This window comes from Polypterus senegalus, chromosome 9 (genome assembly GCF_016835505.1).
Source record: "Polypterus senegalus isolate Bchr_013 chromosome 9, ASM1683550v1, whole genome shotgun sequence".
Taxonomy (NCBI): domain Eukaryota; kingdom Metazoa; phylum Chordata; class Cladistia; order Polypteriformes; family Polypteridae; genus Polypterus; species Polypterus senegalus.
In genome coordinates, this window is record NC_053162.1 from 172,463,306 (window position 1) to 172,485,811 (window position 22,506).

A 22,506-nucleotide genomic window follows, 5' to 3' on the forward strand; every position below is an offset into this window, starting at 1 on the left:
CGCAGGTCATTTCTATGTATCAAATATCTAAACAGCTGTGGCGCCTACACTAAAGGGTGACGGTAAAGCTTTTATGTAATGAATTGCTTGGTTGAGACTCTTAAATTATCACTACATGCACATAAATGTTGAATCACATAAAACTGTGAAAAGATGTGTCCACAAGAAACGAAAAGTGTTTTTTTCACACGGTTCCATGAATCCATGAATCAAACTTCATTTTGCAGAATTCACAAACTGAGCTACTGAACAACTACCAAGAATATAAAACCCTACCTAAATTACCACACAGAGGAGCTTTCTCAGTCAGTCATAACACAATTCCTGGGTGCACATCGACCAGACTTGCTGACAGAGGTGGGAGCGCGTTCAGCACAGCCCCACGTCACCAGTTTAAAATGAAGGAAAAGCTGAAGTGCAGGGTGGCAATGTGGTATACTGCTGGCTACATGCACTTTGGTGATGGTGCTGATCTGGGCAAGATCCATCAATCCATCAATCTTTGTTTTATACAACTCTGCCAACCAAATACCTCTTCAGGAAATAGAATGAAGGATTATAAGTCTGTATCAGAATGACCAGTTCACTACACACGTGTCCTTTTATGATTAATCTTCATTTACAATTGCACCATTAAGACAATGCAGCATCAGAAGGTGCTTTACAGTGTAACATTGGCACAGAAAAGACCAGCAGAATAGCCAACAGCAAACCATACCATGAGATCACTATGTTGACCATAAATGTAATCAGACAATTTTTGCTTCTTTACGAATCATATTTTCATCTATACTAACAGAGAAAAAAGAATAAATCACTTTATAAATATTATAAGCCTTCTATGCAACAATACAATGCACATCCCAACCCCGGCATTACTGTCCTTCGCCCCCATTTCGGATCTAATGTGTCATACTTCAATAAAAAAAAGATTTATTAAAGCACCATTCCATCGAGCAAGAGTATTCATAAACATCTGATCTCATCCCAGAGAGCACAGCTGTGACCACTGTAAGAGGCTGGTGAAAGCCAGATGCCACAGGGCTTGTTCACTTCTTTCCAAAGAAAGTTAGTGAATGTGCCATAGCCCTGAAACAACCAGGGAATGTGAGGGAACCTAACAGAGTCCTTGGGGTTTGTGGACTTGATAATAATGGAGCCCCTTTTGTGTGAAAGCAAACAAAAGAGCTATGCTTAACATTTATTTCTGGGAGAGATTAGACCATTCAGAGACGTGGCTCTAGGCATCCCAGAGGGACAAACTAAAATGGTCCAAGAAACCAATAAAAAAGGGTTATAGACCAAACCTGATTAAAAATGAAAACACAAGCATTCCTGGTTTCAAAGATCTGCTAAATTGTTCGAACACTGGGTTTGCTGGATACACTTATAATGGATGGCTGCATATATAATTGAAGGCTGTTACCCATCACTTTACAGTTATATCAGTTAGGTGCTGAACACTTACCAAGATGCCAGAGACTGCACAAACCTAAATATAATCATTCAGGACTGTATTCTCCTTCAAAAGGCAGATAGCTAAGGTATTACCAAGGTATTCTGGCCCTTTAAGGCCATTATTAAGGTACTATGAGCTACCGAGTGGAGCTTAAGCCTGGTGACTCCTGCCTAACCCTGACTCGGATGCATTCAAGAACATTTGGAGAAGTATGGGAACGTTTTATGGAGTGAGATCACTGTCAAAAATAACTTGGAATAAATTAGATCAAATTTACATTTCACATTATTTTTGACAGCGATCTTACTCTATAGAGTTTTGTTCTGGTATGGTGATGGGTATTACCATCAAACTCCTTAGACAAGGGTCCAAGACCTATAAGTCAATCCCAGTGGTCCAGCAGGTTTATTGTTTATTCCTTTTTATTTGGTGATTCAAATTATTCCTGTGTTTACCCCTTTCAGGTGTCACTGTTTTTGTTTTAAAAAAATGTACCTTTTTTAGGAGCATTTACATGTAATGTGAAAAGCCTCCACAGTACAATAGTTGTAAAGTCCTGTTTGTCAGCTCCTAGTGGAATAAGTTTGTTGAAATTTTCTCCACTGATTTATCAAGGGAAAATTGTCAAAAATGTTCAATTTGGAGATATCTCAAAAAGTGCATGCTTTACAAATTTGTGAAATTTTAAAAAACTGTCATTTGAAAATTTTGACAAATTTAAAAACTGTCTCTCTCAAAACAGAGAAACACTCTGTGCGACTTCAGTTATAGATGAATTTACAGTTTCAAAGAGAAGAGAAGTTATTTCAATTTGTGCATTTTATATACAGCGAGGAAAATAAGTATTGCTTTGATTTCTTTGTATGTGAGGATTACTAGGGTTGTTATAGACATCTGGTGAAAATTTATGTCAATAGACCCTTTAGAAATATTTTTACTGAGAATAATGTTGACACATTCAATACTTATTTTCCCTGCTGTATTTTCCTTTCTTGCATGTTCGATAGTCGCTCCTGGCAACAAAACAAATGGCTAACACAGCTCAGTTTTTTGACTTCATTATGTTATTAAAATACTGTTATAAACTTATATTTTTGTACTCTGCTAATACACATAAGTATATTATATTATCATTTTAAGCTTGAATATGATTCATTGCTACAAAAATACTTAATAAACCAAAATGTGATTTCTGTCTCTGTGATGAAATAAATAAACAAAAATTTTGAATATTCCAATTCTCAACAGTTAACCAAGTCCCAGAATGTATGTTAAGGTTACAGCATGAGTATGTTTTCTCACTTATTTACAATTTTGGTCTCTTTGGCTTTTATGAGGGACTTAAGGATTGAGTGCCACGTGTCTTACTCACTGTCTGCTTCCAGGTGTCCTTTGACTCAAGGATCTCCACTCATAGTGATGGAAGCCTTCATGTCCAGCGGGCAGAGCTGGAAGATGCTGGCATATTTGTCTGCACAGCTGTCAATCTTGCTGGCTCCACTGATTTATCTGTAATTGTTTATATCCATGGTAAGGACGACATTGCATATTTTTGCGTCTCCTCTTTCAATGATGCATTCAAAGTAATTTTCTCTTCTGGCAACAACACTCCTACATCTTGTAAATGAACAAAAAATAATGTGGTCAAGTTCTGGCCATACTGGAGATGTGAGGTGAAGTGACTGAGTCAAGTTATGTGTAAGGACTGGGTGACAGTGTGAGGACCATTTCTAGATATTTTTACATATCTACTTTTTGGCCCGAAATGCTAAAACACCATTTTCCCTGTACAGTCATATGAAGAAGTTTGGGAACCCCTCTTATTTCTTTGGAGTTTTGTTTCTCATTGGCTGAGCTTTCAAAGTAGCAACTTCCTTTTAATATATGACATGCCTTATGGAAACAGGAGTATTTCAGCAGTTTATTGGATTAACAGAAAATATGCAATATGCTTCATAACAAAATTAGACAGGTGCATAAATATGGGCACCCCAACAGAGATATGACATCAATACTTAGTTGAGCCTCCTTTTACCTAATATAACAGCCTCTAGACGCCTCCTATAGCCTTCGATGAGTGTCTGGATTCTGGATGGAGGTATTTCTGACCATTCTTCCATACAAAATCTCTCCAGTTCAGTTCAATTTGATGACTGCCAAGCATGGACAGCCTGCTTCAAATCACCCCATAGATTTTCAATGATATTCAAGTCAGAGGACTGTGATGGCCATTCCAGAACATTGTACTTCTCCCTCTGCATGAATACCCTTTGTAGATTTCGAACTGTGTTTTGGGTCATTGTCTTGTCAGAATATCCAACCCCTGCTTAACTTGAACTTTGTGACTGATGCTTGAACATTATCCTGAAGAATTTGTTGATATTGGGTTGAATTCATCCATCCCCTGACTTTAACAAGGGCCCCAGTCCCTGAACTAGCCACACAGCCCCACAGCATGATGGAACCTCCACCACATTTGACAGTAGGTAGCCGGTGTTTTTCTTCGAATGCGGTGTTCTTCTTCCGCTATGCAAAGCACTTTTTGTTATGACCAAATATCTAAATTTGTGTCTCATCAGTCCAAAGCACTTTGTTCCAAAATGAATCTGGCTTGTCTAAATGAGCATTTGCATACAACAAGCAACTCTTTTTGTGGCGCGAGTGCAGAAAGGGCTTCTTTCTCATCACCCTGCCATACAGATGTTCTTTGTGCAAATTGCACTGAATTGTAGAACGATGTACAGATACACCATCTGGAGCAAGATGTTCTTGCAGGTCTTTGGAGGTGATCTGTGGGTTGTCTGTAACCATTCTCACAATCCTGCTCATATGCCGCTCCTGTATTTTTCTTGGCCTGCCAGACCTGCTGGGTTTAACAGCAACTGTGCCTGTGGCCTTCCATTTCCTGATTCCATTCCTTACAGTTGAAACTGACAGTTTAAACCTCTGAGATGGCTTTGTGTAGCCTTCCCCTAAACCAGGAGACTCAACAATCTTTGTTTTCAGATCTTTTGAGAGTTGCTTTGAGGATCCCATGCTGTCTGTCACTCTTCAGAGGAGAGCCAAAGGGAAGCACAACTTGCAATTGACCACCTTAAATACCTTTTACTGCTCATGATTGGATACAACTGTCTATGAAGTTCAAGGCTTAACAAGTTAATCCAACCAATTTGGTGTTGTAAGAAATCAGCATTGAGCAGTGACAGGCATTCAAATCAAAAAAATGACAAGGGGACTCACATTTTTTGCACAGCCAGTTTTTCACATTTGATTTAATTTCATACAACTAAATACTGCATCACTAAAAATCTTTGTTCGGAAAACACCCCAGTACTCAGATGTTCCTAGGAAATGAAAGACATACCACTGTTATCTTTATTGTTGAAAGTCGAGTCAATTATTATGCAGGCTGAGAGGGGTTCCCAAACTTTTCATATGACTGTATAGACTGAAGAGCCATCGTATATTGAACTGTATGTATAATTTATATGTGATAAATAAAATTTGATTTGATTTGATTCAGTAACTTTGCTGCAAGCATTGCTTAGCTCTCTTATGTCAGGAAATACGGCTGATGTTATCTGGGAGGTCAGATGATTGTGGGGGACATCACTCCTGAGCAGAGATAACCATGAACTGAAAGAGAAACTGGCAATTTCTGTCCCAAAAGATTAGCCATTGGCCAAACTTTAATGCTGTTCATAAAGTTCCAAATGGCATGCAGGAATATAGGAGTTGCCCAGGTATACAAACCAATCCATCTTGTATGACTACTGATAATGTGCAGAACCAAAAGGTGAGACACGTTAGAAAGAATTCTGTTACTCTGCTGGACCAATTTTTCTCAAAAGCAATAGACTTCTCCCATTTTCTGTGCTAATAATCATGCAGATTTTCCTTCAGAATGTGTGATTTATGTTTGTGTGGTTGTATCTACAAGCAGGAAAATGTACATAAGTTGTACTGCCAATGATTTAAAAAGGAATAATGGATGAGGAGATGAAAGACTGGAAAAAAGTCTAACCGTGCCAAGGTCAAAAAGCCAGAAGGTCAAAAATAAACCATATCACTAAGTCCAAACAGAAGCCAGAATTTATAGTCTAAACGACAAGCAAAGTTGTAACTCTCTATAAATATTCTGACCAAGTTAAATGCTTCACTGAGTTTATCCAAACACTTGGACACTACTCATAGATTGCTGCTTTCTGAAATAGGAAATGGCCTGTGACATCATGATGAGCCAAGTAACCCACAACAATTTGGCTGCAACCATACAAAAAACACTTAAAATGACCAAGTTAATGAAATACTAATAACAATGATAATAAAAATGATCATATCCTAAAAATGAAAAGAAAATTACAACAGGCATGCATACAATAAACTTTGCATATCCAAAAAAAATTGTAACAGAAATACGCAGCATGTCATATTTTTTAAACTGCAGTGCACTACTTGGCAGTGACATGAATGGGATAAAAGAATAGAATTAATTTTACTGCCGTGCTCTTGATTATCTCCAGTATGAGAATTTTGAAACACAGCAGGGCTCCACAGAAGTGCAAACACAGCCCTATGTCTGAGATTAGAGCAGGTAAGCCATGAGGGTATTTTTTGTAGAAAAAAACTTTGGGAAGTGAAGAAATTCCAAGGCAGAAAAGTCAAAAGGGAGAAGTCTTTTAGCTAGTATGATTAAAGGATGGGGAAGTCACCAATATAGAGACTGTCAACATCGAAAACAAACCCCAGATATTCAAAGTCATACAACAAAGCTGAGGTCCTACCACTAATCTGATGTCTTTTGCCTAAATATACTTATAATTTTATTTGTTTTAATGAAGACTAGGGGGCTTCGCTTGCCAACCCTCCGACCTGCGCTACGTGCCAGCCACTCTCATTTCTGCCACTCGCTTATGTGGATTTCACTTTCACCAAGCAACACATATTTAAATTTTTGTGGATACGCCTCTTCGTTGGGAAAAAACACTACTTTTCCCTGATGGTACCATGAATTAGACGATCTACAAGTCTCTGACTTAAAGTTTAAATCCAAACAATATATTCGATCTCTTTTCGCTGTTCCGTTATTTCACCGAGTAATAATTTGCGTTTGTTTGTACTCTTTACTATCACTTTTTTGAGACTTTCAAATTTTAGTACTTCCATTATCTCTAACCTACTCTGCATGTGTATCGCGCCAACATCTTTGAACCTCTTTATGACGTTCTACTTTGTCATCTACTCTTTGTCTTTTATTTCTGGCCCCGGTCGTGGTTAAATCTCTTGGCACAAAGTCTTGTCTCACGGGACATGAAAGTATCTCTCTGAAAAAGTCTCATCCCAGGATTTTTTTTTTACAGAATAGAGAGACAATCCAAAGCTTTGGTGTATGTGATGTGCATCTTAAGCACATTCTTGGAATGATGTCCCTTGACTGGCAATGTACACCCATCGGTATAATCAATATGGCCACAGCCATGAAAAGTAAACTCAAAGTGGTTTTGTGATCACTTTACAAAAATAACCATAAAATTAAATAACCAGAATAGAACATTTTTATTTATATTTATAAACTGTGCTAAAACAACTCAGACACAACATTGTTCCTGATCAACTTACAGTCACCTGTTAACCTAATACACCTGTCTTTTGACTAACTAACTAAACTATGAAGAATAACTCTTAAAGACACAGGGAGAGGACACCGGCTCTGTGCACATGCATGTAACCCAAAATTAAGCTTCATTAGCAAAGATTGCAGAAGACACTATGTTGCTTAATATTAACCCACAGTAGTAGATAAATTATTTTGGTAGAAAATATAAAAAATATTTACATTTTTTAAAACTTCTGTTTAATCCAGTTTTCTTTTCTTTATTTTCTAGTTCCCCCATCCATCAGTACTGGACCTGCACATTATGTCACCAATGAAGGCATGGCAGTCACATTGTTGTGTGATACCCAAGGAGTACCAGAGCCAGAAGTGCTGTGGTCCAAGGTGAATTCCTCTCTGCTTATTAGAAAAAAATGTAGAATTCACACTAATGGAGGATAATCTAGCAATGTTTTAATTTATGCAATAAATCTCCCCATCCTAGGAATAAAGAGACTGGATAGCATTCTCAATTACACAAACTGCTTATTTTTTTAAATTTAACAAAATGTAAGGTAGAGATAAACCCAGGCAGTAATACACAAACAACACAATTTGCCTGATATACCAAATGAGCCCTCACTGTTGGCTGGCTGGGCTGGCTTCTCCATTTGCCTTTTCCATGTGGTCGCACTACCCTTCTTCACTGTGACTGAGCTCTTGACTTAAAACTCAATGAGCCCTGGCAATGAGTGGACATTTGTTCTCCATTCCATAGGTATGCCTGGTGTCAAGATTCTAAGGCCTCTACAACAAGTCAAGTCAAGTTGGAAAGCATGCACTGGTACAGTGCGTTGCTGCACCCACTACACGATAAAACAACTCAGGGTCCCAGTTGGCAACCCCCCAGGCAGACACGTGGTCCAGTCCCACCCTCTGCCGCAGCCAGGTGTTACGTGGCAGACCCCTTGGTCTGGTCCAGCCACTCGGGTCCTCAACAATGAGGATCTTACGAGCTGGATCACCCTCGGGGAAACGCGCCACATGGCCATAGTACCGTAACTGACGCTCCCTCACAGTGCAGGTAATGTGCCTCATTCGGGACTCCATGAGCAACACAAAGTCAAACCAACGGTACCCAAGGATTTTCATGGTGAGACCAAAGGAGTCCAGTCTTCGTCTCAGGTCACTGGATAGTGTCCATGTCTCACAACCATATAGCAAGACAGGAAGCACCAGGACTCTAAAGACTTGGACCTTCATCCCTTTGCATAGATATCAGGAGCGCCACACACCCCTTTTCAGCAACCTCATGACCCCCCCATGCCCTTCCAATCCATCTGCTGACTTCATAGGAAGAGTCACCTCTACAACAACAACATTTAAATATGTAGCATATTTTCATACAAACAATGCAGTTCAAAGTGCCCTAGACCAGTGTAGGCTACCTTGTTTTGACTCCTCACCCCACTCCATATCTGAACCTTTTCTTTTATATTTATGAACTTCAAACGGGGTCTTTGCTTCCAGGTATCCCTTACTGGGCTTACCTTCTCCCATCCAGCAATAGGTGATAATCAGCAGATGTCTCAATTGGTCCCCTCATTCTATATGTCTAAAGAGACCCTGCTTAAACTCAGCTCAGGCTCCCATTAATTGCCTATGCCATACCTTAGGCCACTGCACACAATGTCTTGACTTCAGTTCTGCCCGTTCCTTAAAGGATCTTCTTCTGCTGTTCCCTGGGCAAGTGTAGTAAATACTGCCACCATATGGTTGCTTTTTACACACACTGGGCTTTAGAGAGATTCTATTTTCTCTTCACTGCCCTTTCTCTTGGCTTTGTTGCTCATTTTTCTCTTGTCACCCATTGCTAGCTAAATCACAGTCTACACTGCAGCCTCAGAATCAGCTACTGATTTAGCATGTCACTCAAATGTCTTTGACTCCACTTGTATATGCAGTGTGTTTCTTTATGGTGCGCATCAAGAACGAGTCAATGTAAAATAAATACACTGAGTAATTTAGTGACTTGCGGAGAAAATCTGTAAAAATGATAAAAAGAATAAGTCTGCTAGATGAATACATTCAAGCTTGGGACAAGAAGCCAAGTTGCCTGTGTTTGCATACCCAGAGCAGTAAATCAAAAATTACACATAAAACACAAATATGTTTTGTGGAAGAGTAGAGAAGGCGTAGGTGGTCATTTTAAAATGAAGGCTAAGGCAGATGTGCTGACTGAGTAGATGAATTACTGACTTCACATCAACAGAATCATCCCATGACTTGTCTCACACAGGGAAAAGAACTTATCCCCAGGCAGACCACCCGATACTTGATGGACAGTCGAGGGTCACTAGTTATACCAGAGCCGAAGCCAGAAGATGCAGGGGTTTTTGTGTGCAATGCCACCAACCCGGTGGGTTATGCCAGCAGGGAGATGGAACTTCAGGTCAATGGTGAGAACCTTTTATCTTGTTGAGGAGAGACGTACATGAATTGTAATTTATCAAATGTGTGAGAGTAAGAAAATGGTCCTAACTGGCTTAACAGTCTCAGAGAAACACAAACTTGTATTGGTAACATTACATTTTTAGACACAGGGCATATGCAGCTTTGCCAAAGTGATGATTTAGGTATGTCACAACCAACCCTTTCTTGAATTACCCACCAAACTTTGAATGCCTTTATACAGCACATGAGGTAATATGCAAATTTATGCATTTCCCCACCTCTCCATGCCAGGTAATGTTAAAGCAAGCTGCATGCGTACAAATCGGCACACACACAAAGATCATTGCCAAGTGTGGATGAGCACGCACATGTGGATCACAAGCAATATCACAGTATCAACACAAAGGTGAACATGATTTCAAACTGTAATGTAGTATCTAACATATTACCCTGAAGATAGGCGGGGCTAGATGGTTGATTGACAACAAAATGTCACACAGGTACTCTGAGTCCTGCATTCCATGAACCTGTAGATCATTTGCATTACACTTTACAAACCTGGGAAGGTTCAATAAAGGCAGGTGAAGATGCCCGGGGCATTAGATAAATAGAGCCTCACAGAAGATAAGAGAGGATCATGGAGTGTGACATGACTCTGGGAGTTGACTGGGAACACCAGAAGAGTGAAGGTGACTTCAGAAATGGTGCCACATTAGCTGTGGCTAGTTTCAGTAACTGTTACTTTACTAGGCGATGGCCATTACTGCAGGAAGGTGACTATTCTGAAAGCATGGCTGTGGATTATTCATTGTTAAATATACTATTAGGATTTACCCTCAGGCGGCACAGTGGCACAGTGGGTAACGCTGCTGCCTCACAGTTAGGTGACCCGGGTTCACTTCCCAGGTCCTCTATGCATGGAGTTTGCATGCTGTCTGCGTGGGTTTCCTCCGGGTACTCCAGTTTCCTCCCACAGTCCAAAGACATGCAGGTTAGGTGGATTAGCGATCCTAAATTGTCCCTAGTATGTGCGTGCCCTGTGGTGGGCTGGTATCCCGCCCAGGGTTTATTTACTGCCTTGTGCCCTGTGTTGGCTGGGATTGGCTCCAGCAGACCCCCGTGATCCTGTAGTTATAATATAGCGGGTTGGATAATGGATGGATGGATTTACTCTCATATGGTGTGTGTGTGTGTCTTAGTTTTTAAATCTTGGTGCTCATCACAGCATTATTCTTGATGTTGTTGCAAAGTGGTCAATATTAGGTTTTCTTTCTTTTTCTTTGAATTTATTATTATTATTATTATTATTATTGTTGTGGTGAATCCTTAGCATTAGTATCAGAAAACTACAAAACATCATCATGATTAACCATGTAAAGTACAAACTAACTTCATGTGTGCTATTTTGCGGCTCGGGGAGCCATAAAATTGTGATGTCATTCATTCTCAAATGTAAACACCTACCCTTGGAGTTCCCATGTTCTATTCTTCTCATTCTACTTTAGTCTTTTAATTGTGATTCCTACGAGAAATCCTGAGATACTTAATAAGTACAGGTACGAATGTATTTTGAAGCAGAAGACACTTAAACCTGTAACTGTTTGCTATGTGTGTTCAAATCCCTTTGCTACTTAAAGGATAAACTCAGACTCCTGTTGTTTTTTCACTAGTGCAGCTGGGGCTACATGGTAATGGAAATTCAGAATACTTACCAAAGGCTAAGTATCATGAAACAAATGGTGTAACTTTTTCAGACCTGCTTAACACTAAAATTACCAAAGCCTACGAAAAAACTCGTAAACCCAGCCCACCTTAAATCCGCTCGTACCTCTCCATTCAGCGTCTTTTGTCTTGTAAATGTGTCAATAAGCCCAAGCAGCAAGCAGCCTACTATCCCATCCTCCCACAGCTGCAGAAACGGCAAAAACCTCTCCTAGCTCAAGACTTGTTTATCAGGAAGTGAGGTAATACCTAGAGCTGTATATAAAAAATATATCATTTTTTTGGAACACATGCATTTCATGTGTGTTCCGTGTCTACAAAGATCTATGTAGGATGACAGGAAATGCAAGAAATGTTGAACACATACCTAAAAGACAAACGTGGTTGTCGTTTCTGCAGCGGTGGGAGGATGGGATAGTAGGCTGCTTGCTGCTTGGGCTTATCGACAGATTTACAAGACAAAAGACACTGAATGGAGACGTGCGAACGGATTTAAGGTGGGCCAGGTTTATGACTTTTTTCGTAGGCTTTGGTAATTCTAGTGTTAATCTAATCCAGCGTTTGGAGCCTATCCTGGAATCACTAGGTATAAGGCAGAAACAAACACTAAATGATCCCCAGTCCACTGTTCGGACATTTACACATACACATGGCTGTGAGAAACAAAATGGCGGCACCTACAATAAGTAAACATACAAATTTGCATCAGGGTGCAATCACCATCAGAGCCATTAAAATAACAAACAACTAGAAAAATAGATAAATCAAATATGAATACAGTAAAACTGAATTACAGAAGGTCATAATACTTAATGTCTTTATAAATTTCAATTTTAGTGGGCACATTTATTATTACAGTTTAAATACTGTAGTTCCCTACAATCCACACATTTCTGTGACAGAGATAAATGCATGTAGACATGGATATGATGTACTTCATGATCAGATTGAATTCTAAGATTCTTTGTGCAGAATCAAAGAAGACACATGAGAGTGAATATAGTGCCCCATGCATTTTTCTAACTTCGTATTTAGTTTAGGGGTACAAGAAAGCACAGCCTATCCTGGCATTATTGAGTGTGACACAGAAACAAACCCTGGATGGAGTGCCAGTCCACTGTAGGGCACCCTTACACACACACTCCCATACACACTCACATAGGCCAGTTTTAGAGCCACTAGTTAAAATGACACACACATAGACATGACTGATGAAAACAGAACACTGCAGGCACGAGGCTCTGTACCAGCACTACTAGGTCACCTTTCATAATGTTATATTATGATATTTTTGAAATTAAAACAAAAATGAAAATCTGTCAGGTATATATGAACATGAACATTTGGAAAAAAGAAAACTAGAAGCCTAATAAAAGCAAAATTCAGTCAAAAAAGCATGAAGAGCTTTATGATGAAGAGTGAAGGAAGATTTGGAATCCAGAGGATGCTGCACACCGCCAGGATAATCCAACAGAGACTCCAAGAGATAAGCCTGATACACTTGTTCCATGGGTTCTAACAAAGAAAATTTATTGGCATCAGTTTGGTGCATAATAGTTCTACTCATCCTTACTTAATGGCTTCTATTTTGAATTGATTTTGATCTTTTGAAGACTATTAAAGTGTAGAAAAGCAAGACTATCAGAATGAGAGAAACAGAAGTCTAATGTTTAATTTATTGATGCTTTAACTTAACACAGTACTTTCTGTACCCTAGTCAAGCCCACGGTCAAGGGATCAAATGATCAGCATGAACCCCACACAGTAACGGCAGTTATTGGGTCAGAGGTGATCCTTCCGTGCGAGGCCCAGGGAATCCCTACACCTACTGTGACCTGGAAGAAAGACTCCTACCCCATCCCAGCAATTGCAGCACGGTAAGAGCAACTCCAGGGCTTTTGGGCATAATGACAAGTATTGGCCTGCCTCTCAAACTTTGCAGTTTTTTTACAAACTTATCCAGTGACATTTTATTGTAAGATAAACTAGTAAACACTTTATATCTTTATTTTATATAGTGCCTAGCATAATAAGGACCATCAAAAGTATCTTCAAAATCCAATCTACCACATGAGCTAACAAATGACCTAACAAATTAAAACACACAATAACAAATCAAACTATTATTGCCTTTTCTAGTATCACAAAGGTCTTTACCAAGTAAAGAAAATTACAAAAGAACACAATATAATAATGTGCATGACAAGATAGGGTGTTATTGCTGCTGCCTAATGAATTCTGCATTCTGATCCCAAACCTTCTCGTTGTCTGTGTATAATCTGTATGTTGTCTAGTCCCATTGTTTGTGTGGTTTTACATCTGGGTTCAATGGTTTTCCACTACCATCCCAAATGGTATGTATGCTGCCCCTATGTGGGTACCCCCTTGGATAGACTGGTGTCCCACATAGGGTTGGTTCCTACTGTTGCCTCATGTGAAGTCTCACAAGACTCAGTTTTAGGGTTTGTTCTCTTTTCCACTTACATGAGACCTTTAGGTCAGATTATTAGGAAAGCTGATGTTTCCTTTCACTTTTATGCTGATTATATACAGCTTGAAATCTATGAAACATAATAATGCCTGATTTTTGAAGGCCTTGTGGTGACTGTTTGGTGGAGATTAAAGGCTGGTTGGCAAATAATTTTCACAAGCTGAATGAAAGTAAATCTGAGATGATCTTGTTAGGTCCACCTAAAAGTATTGCAATGTACTCTAGTACTAATACTAAGTGAAATCGCAGGTTACAAATCTGGGAAGTGATTTTTGATCCAGACCTGAAATTTGAACAACAAGTAAACTTGATTGTCAAGATCAGTTTTTTTCACTCTAGAATGATCTCTGAAGTGTGGCCGATATGATCATTTTCTGATTTAGAGAAAGTGTTCCAGGCATTTATATTTTCCCCTTTAGATTATTTTTGCGTATGGGTGTCAGTCAGTCATCTTTGCTACATCTGCAACTGGTACAGAATGATGCTGAGACATTGCTGACTGGCACGAAAGAAAGAAATCACATCACTCCAGCTTTAGCTTTCCTTCAGTGGCTCTCGGTTTAATTTAGGATTCATTTGTTTTTAAAGCTTTAAATGGCTTGGCCCCACCTTATAGTATTGTTGACTTGCTTTGCCCCATTCCACCATCAGGTCATTAAGATCTTCATCTCAGCTATTATTACATGTGCCTCAATCCCAGTTAAAACATTAAGGGGATTACAGTAACTGCCCCAAGACTGACGGATAGCTTACCCCTCAATGTTAAAGCTTCTTCTTCTATTAACTGTTATTAAAAGTAGACTCAAAACTCACCTTTTTTCATGAGCTTTCAAGTCTGTGTCGATGCAGATTTATATATTTGTTTTTTGTCGTAATGTGTCTGTACTAATGATAATATGGTTTTAACTTTCTCGTATACGAAGCATAGGGAAAGTATTGGAATCGTCGAAAAATTAGATTTCAAGATTTTGATGAATTTCAATGTTTTAGACCTCCTTTAGTCAGTAAATACCATTTTTGGAATTGTGTGTGTGTGTGTGTGTGTAAACATGATAACGTGAGTATACTTTCACTTTGGTCAACCAAATTTTGTATACAAGTATTTGGTACAAAACATAGATTTCTATCAACTTTTGAGTTATTTCTGCTAACCGGAAGTGGTACTTTTTTATTCATGCAGCTGCAGAGTCTGATTTATTTAACTTTACTTTTATAATAATTGTTCAATATATTAACTTGATTTGATTTGTTGTTGATGGTTCTTTGTCTAATGCATTTAATATAAAAATATAATCATTGTCTTGCTGTTTACTCCTCAAATATCCATCTAGTCTAGGGGAGACCACTCCTGATTTTTAACTTTTATGTCATTTCCCTTGCCTTTTATCTCTTAAATGTACAGCACTTTGGTTAACATTATGTTTTGTTTTTAAATATGTGTTATAAATACAATTTCCTTGCTTGCTTGCTAGGCCCTGTCCCCAGTTTTAGAATGTTATGTTAATTAAAGTTAAATATAAAGCACCTAGTGATGGAACTCTCTGTATAAGAAGCTACATAAAATAAAGATTGATTATAAAGCACATTGGGCTCTCTGTGAAAGGTGCTATGTAAAATGAAGACTGATTGATTATGCAGCACTTTGTCATGTTGATCGCTGTGAAAGGTGCTTTCCCAAAAAAGGGACTGATTGACTACATTAAATATAGTAATCTCTTATCTGAATAGGTGCTGTCATGTTGTCTGGTTACTTAGCTGAGTGCTGCTTATGCTTATGTTCTTGTGCTCACCCTCCTGCTGATTTTGCTTTTTATTCTCCCACCATCTGCTTTCCCATTCAGCATGTTAGCCTGTTTTTCAACAAGGGCCACAGGGAATTGACTCGTGTGAGTGAAGGGCCAGTGCAGGAAATTTACTGACACCCAAGCTGGTAAAGCATTCTGCATTACCTGCTTCCATTTTCCCACTCCAACTTTTTTGGAAAACATCCTAATCCAAATACAGGCTTTAAAGAAACAGACTAATGGAATATTTCTGAGATAAGAAAGTGTCAGGCATATTTATTTTCAGCAGTCATTTGAATCTGCACCTTCATACATCAAAACTCTGTCATGTTAGCACATTATATCTTTAATAGCATATTTGACTGCATTACACTTGGTTTGAACTGTACAAAATTTCACATCTATCTATCTATCTATCTATCTATCTATCTATCTATCTATCTATCTATCTATCTATCTATCTATCTATTATACAGTGCCTTTCATTTATCTTTCTATCTGTCTCACATGGAATACTTCTTGACTTATCCATTTCTCAGGAGAGGTAAGGCATCATTTCACAAAGCCTAATTTTTGCCATTAGTCTGCCTATGATGACCATCAACGCTAGTTGCCCAGTGGATCATAAGTTTGTTGCCCACTCCTCAGGTGGACGTGACCTTTTTGTGTGGTGTTGAAAGGCTTTCCAGTCAACTTTATGTCAAGTCAAGTGATTCAGGCTAATGTGCTTTTTTGTCTCTTTACAGGGCTGTGGTTCTGCCCGAAGGGTCACTGAAGATCAGTGGGTCTCAGCAGACTGACAATGGACTTTACAGATGTTTTGTTGTCAACATTGCAGGGAACACCACCATATTGTACAGGCTGCAGGTCCAGAGTAAGTAAAGTGGCCTGTTGTTCTGTGCTGCCACTCCTCTAGAATCTGTATTAAAAATGAGTCATCTTCTCTAGATAAATGATTGATTACAATTGTGAAAGTAACTACCACTGTTTATTTTATTATTTCTTAAAGTTCCACCCAAAATTCAGCCTGGGCCACGTCTTCTCAAAGCTCTTGTTGGTCAGCTGGTTACTTTGCCCTGTTTGGCTCATGGAGACCCTGTACCTGAGCTGAAATGGTTTCGGAATGGATACCCACTGGAAAACATAGCATCCACTGACCAGTATGGAGGGTCCATTTTTATTAGGAGTGTGAAATCCTCTGATGCAGGAGAATATCGCTGTGTAGCAGTCAGCCACAGTGGAGAGGACATGGCAGAGATTACACTGGAGGTCTTGGGTAAGGATCTTATTTATGATATTTATGACATTAATGGGAAGGGGAAATGAGATGCTTCCCCAGAGGCCATGCAGGAAGCTAAAGTGCCTAGTCATCACAAAAATGTCCTCTGACCCCAGAACAAACTCTGGCATTGACCCTGGAATTGACCCCTGTTGAGCAGAGGTGGGAAGAAGTGTTAACTTGAGAAACAGAGAAAAGAATCAGAGATGAGGTATTATGTGTATGAGTTTCAGGAAAAACAAAGGGTAGCTGGACCAACTTAAATTTGAATATAATTGTGTTCAGTAAGGCATTATTATTAGAAGTATTAGTATACAGTATATGCAGTACTACTAGTCACAGCAGTAGCAGTAATAGAAGTATCAATCTATTCGATAACACACCTATCCAGTTCAAGGTGACAAGAACCACGTGCCCATCCTGGAAGATTTGGTTTATAGAAGGCAGGAAGAATTTTGGACTTGATACCTTTAATCTGTGGAAATCTTGAAAGCCAAAAATAACGTTAGCTCCTTTGTTGGAATGAGTTCTTTTGTAATTGTGCCGTGTTACATAACCCAAATCTATATAGATATGATATTAAAAGGCGATACCCCTCCCTTAGTGATACGGCAGTAAGAAATCACATAGGAGAAATAACTTAGCTTTCTTTAATGACGACATATGCGGCATAACAGATGAAGGAAGCCAATGGCAAGAACCCAGTTCAGGAGTGGGGGCCCGATGTGTAGAGTCTGACATTTTCGCCACTGTGTTGGAAGGATTTTCAGGATCAGATGACGTTATCTCCCATCTGTCCGTCGGCTTCAAAAGATGAGCCGGGTAATGTTCTAAGGCTTTATACTCTTTCTTCATGTGCAGGCCCCTACTTAGGTGAATCATGCCATTCCAAACAAGGCAAAGATGATACAATTTCATGCGGAGTTTGACAGATAGAAAGAGTATACAATGGTCATCAGTCTGACTGCACGTTTCCCCAGCTGTCTTTTATCTGTCTTGTCTTATGCTTTGCCTAGCAGTTCTAAATGATGAGCCCCTGTTCTAACTTTGGCTCTGTGCACATGAGTAGAAGGAAAAGTAGATTTATAAAATATATGTGTACAGAGGACAGTGTCATATTAAACTTATGTTCTGATTACACAAATAAGACAGAAAGTGAAATGTATGATACATCATATGGTACAGTCCAGTTCCAGAAGTGGTCAGAGAGGTCACTGTGGCATTTCTACACATGCTAACTGCTTTAATATTATTATTATTATTGCTATTACTTTAATTTGTGGTAATCCTGAAAACCAAACAGAAAGCAAAATTCATTACTCATCTTATAGAACTATGTAATTCCAAAAGTGTTTAGAGGTAGCACTGTGACAAAACATAATATTTTCATACCTGAGAAATCCATTTCTCAGTTGTCAGAGCCTTTGAATTATATTATTATCCATCCATCCATCCATCCGTTATGGTTTCTGATAGCACTGCCAGGCCAGTGCAGGGCACACACACCCGCTCACACAGATCAACTTGCAGAAAACTCACTTAGACAGGGAGAACATGCAAACTCCATACAAGCAATGCTTGAGCCCGAATTTCTGCCAATGACTATTATTAATATGATGATGATGATGATGATTAATAATAATAATAATATTAAATGATAGTATAAATGAAAATGGATGCAAAATACATTTTTCCTCTTGCTACTATTATTCATCCATGTCAGTGAAAACATCCTCCCCAGCATATCAATCCATCAAAGTTTGAAGACTTTCTAAATACGAATTTAACTTTTCCGGTGAATGTGAGTCTGAGCTATCTAACCTTCTGCAGTGGCAGAATCTCTTAGATAAAAATTCCTCACAAATCTTTCCAGTGAGCGAGGCTGTGGAGCTGCAGGCAATCTCCATCTGTAATTAAACACAAGAAATTAGCAGAGCAGATGTGCAGCAGTAATTGCAGGTTAACCAGTTGCTGTGTCACTGATGTCTTGGCACACTCTTTGTTGTTTCAGAGCCTCCATTCTTTGCCAGCCACGAAGATGTGCTTGTAGAAGAAGTTCTTAATCGGATGGTGACACTGCCATGCCCTGCACAAGGTACTGAATGACAATGTTCTCTTTTTTTCTTTGACTCTATGATACTTCATTTGTAAGACATCCAAACATTAGCAAAGAATTGGGTGTAGGTAGAGTCTATCTTGGTAGCAACCAGCTCTTTATAAATGCCAGCCTAATGCTAAACACTCACAGCAATTTAAAGATGAAAATATACTTACTTATATAATGTGGTGACTGAGTGTTACAGATGTGAAGGGTTGATGAGTACCTTTCTTCATGGTGGCCACGTGTTAGCTGTGTTACGTCAAAAGCATGTTCATTTAGTTCCTAAACCCCATAGCCTAGGACACCAGTGCTGCATTCCTTTGTGAGTAGACGTGCCTTCTAATTAGCTAACAGTTTCAGGAATGGGGCTGTAAAATGTGTAATGCTGAGTGTCTGTTAACCTTTGATGGGCTCTTTTGGACCAGAAATTCCAGAGTTTAGTAAAGGAAAATGGTCCCCTATAACCAAATTAACATTCCACCCACCTACTCATTGAGTCCTCAACAGCCTTTGGTGAAATTCCAACAATATCTGAGCCAACCAAATTACTAGATGGTCACTACACCAGACATCCATACATTTTAGAGGACAAGAACACCACACCGTGTAACAAAACAGCAATATCTTCCTGAGAATTTAAGCACATTTTAAAAGATTCAGTCTGTAAGATGAATTCTAGTGCAGAAACATAACAGACAGACCTAGAGGATAAGGTGTTGGAGTTTAAAATACAAAGTCATTTGTTGAATCCTCACCACTTTGTCCCTATGTGATTCTGAGCAAGTTGCTTTAACTACCAGTTTTTCTACCAGAGAGCCAAACAGTCACATGATTATGTAAGCCAATTTGGCATTGACTTGGCTGTGATGGGCACTGTACAAACTGGCAAGGTTTCTGGTTCTACCACTACTTGTGTGACCTTGAATAAATCACTATAACTGATAGCAGTATGACTCTGTTATCTGGTAATGATTAAACTGTACACCTGCTTTGAATGTATGCATTAAATAAATTAATTTAATCAAAATTTTAAAGAATATTTCAAAAATTAAACCAATTAAATATTATTAAGGCACCTGTGGACAGATCACACACATATACTATTTACTGTAAGCCAATAAACCTAAAATCCTTTAACAGTTATTATAAAGTGATGCAGTGGTTACAAAAGTTCTTCCTATGTCAGTCTTGGTTTTTCTCAGACATCTTAAACACACGTGTGTGGCATTAAATGTTTACCTTGAGGTAAACCCTGAGGGAGTGTGTACGAGTGTGAATGACTGGCACTACTTAGCCCCAGTACTGTTGGGATAGGCACTGACCCCCTATAACTTTGAACTGCATAACCAAGTAAGAATGGATGAAATGGTGCGTATCGACATATCCTCAAGGTTTTCCATAGGCTGGACCAGGCCCCTGAAGATATTTCCTAAATGTGCCTAAATCTGGAGCATTAGGTTAATTCCTTTAACTCACTGGCTCACTGAATGTTTTGCTTTTGTTCTACAGGCTCACCAGCCCCTGAGATCCACTGGTTTAAGAATGGCCTTGACATCTCTGATAGCCAATCAGGATTCTCCTACTTGCAGAACGGCTCCTTGGTGATTGGCTCAATCCAGACAACACATAGTGGGGACTATAAGTGCATTGCAACAAATGAGGCAGGCTCATCTGAGAAGAGATACCGACTACAGGTCAATGGTAAGTAGCATGAGAGAAGGCACAGATGTCCATGCTAATGTTCTGCAGTGCCCTTTAATTCTCTGCATAACCTTGAGCTGCTCAAATTCTCCAGTTTGCCAGTACAGGCTGCTCTGTGTAGAGTTCCTTTGGACACTACTCCATTAATTCATTGCTTGTTTTCTATGTATGTCCCCTATGCTCATAATATTAGCTACTTATCTGTTAACTAGAGGCAGTGCCAGTGTTATCTAAGGAGTTTATGAGGGCTGCATATATGAGGGTAATGCTGACTAGAAGGTAAAAGTCCTTCTTTAAGACGTTTTAGCATAACTGGACAAACTGAAACTTCAATGAAATGACACAATAGCAAATGAACAACCTAACATAAAAGGAAGCTTGTCAAAGGTCCACTCCATTACTGACTTGAGAGCAAGACACTGTTGCTTCAGACTGTTTACTGAGTCCTAAATACATCTCTAAATGCCCCTGTCAATTTTGCAAGAAAACATGATCAACAGTTTGGAGCAGGATCAGCTATTTTAACTGTGTTCTCGGAGATGTGTCTTTATATAGAAGAGGAGGAGGAATATAATTCATGGATAGGGTGTGATTTGGTCAAGGTGTAGTGAAGACAGTGGTGTAGTAGGAGGATTTGTGGCCTAGGCTGGCACTGTGAAGGGGTGTGGGCCAAAGCTGCACAACATGTCCTTTTATAGCTTCCTAATGTGTAACAAGACTATGTTAGTCGCATTTCATTTAAAAGCAGTAATTTTTTAAATTGAATGGATGTCTTCTAAAACAAAAGCATGCTTGGCCATCTTTTAATTTTGTGTCACTGTGCTAGAAGGAATGGTAAAATGAAAGAGGCCCAGGCTGTCATTCAGTGTTCTGTCATTTGTTGCTCTTAAGTCACTCTGATGACCACGGAGTTTGTTTTCTGTTAACCATGAAGTTTGCTAAAATTAGCTTATTTTTCCTCCATTGCAGCTGCTCCTGAAATCCAGGAGGACGGCCAGCCTCAAAACCGAACTGTGACCCTGAATCATCCTTTAACACTCACCTGTGATGCCTATGCCATCCCAGCCCCATCAGTCACATGGCTCAAGAATGGCCTTCCGGTAAAGATTATGCAGATCTTCTTAAAAAATAAAATGTGTTGTTCTGCTGCCCTCTGCAGGCTGCATGGAAAAATGGGTGACAATGTAGAAAGTAAAGAACTCTATGGATCTGACCTACAGGAGTTCCAGGAACAACAGAAGCCCAGTAAAATTAGATCCATTGTAGCTCCTCTAGTGCAGTAACTTTAATTTTTAGTAAAAATTGATTGAGAATGCCCTTAGACCTATTACGTCTTTTTCTAAGGATGATATAGTTCACAATCAACACTTAACATTTTTTCAGACTGTAGAAATAGTCTCCAGCAAATGATTTGTTTGCTGCCTTCAGAAAGTATTACTTGCAAGAGTCCAGACTCCACCAATTCTGTGTGGAAAATGTCTTGTCAAGTTCAAGTTCTTGCCATGTGCATGCAGGACAATGTATTAGAAATTAAATGAAAGGGGGAGAAATATGAAAGCCCTCTGTGAGATGGTCACAGGATGCCTCCACTACATTAATGGCAGTGTGATTTTATTTGAATCATTGTTGGTTAACCAGATTTCAGAAGCTACCAGGATTTGGATCCAGAATGGTGGTCAGACTCTACGTATCCCCCGAGTTCAGATGAAGGATTCTGGGCAATTTTCCTGTCATTTCAAAAACAAGGTTGGAGAGGCTGAACGAACGTTTTACATAATGGTACAAGGTAAGGTGAGCATGCTCCTTAGGTGGGTTTAGTGCTATTTTATGAATTCACCCTGCAAAGTGAGTCATTTTGTTATTATCATTGTATGATTTGTATTAATTTTCATCATTATTTTATTAGTGTCATGAGTGCTGCT

At 39.1% G+C, this 22,506-nt stretch overlaps 1 protein-coding gene across 1 annotated transcript in view; it reads left to right on the forward strand.

The window, feature by feature from the left end:
• Positions 1 to 22,506, forward strand: part of LOC120535995 (hemicentin-1-like) — a 222,098-nt gene that overhangs the window by 65,857 nt on the left and 133,735 nt on the right. The window contains 10 exon segments of the mRNA XM_039764259.1: positions 2,845 to 2,989; positions 7,345 to 7,457; positions 9,352 to 9,511; positions 12,946 to 13,105; positions 16,250 to 16,377; positions 16,513 to 16,779; positions 18,794 to 18,877; positions 20,393 to 20,584; positions 21,554 to 21,684; positions 22,223 to 22,370. Coding sequence (XP_039620193.1) covers positions 2,845 to 2,989; positions 7,345 to 7,457; positions 9,352 to 9,511; positions 12,946 to 13,105; positions 16,250 to 16,377; positions 16,513 to 16,779; positions 18,794 to 18,877; positions 20,393 to 20,584; positions 21,554 to 21,684; positions 22,223 to 22,370 — 1,528 coding nt within the window.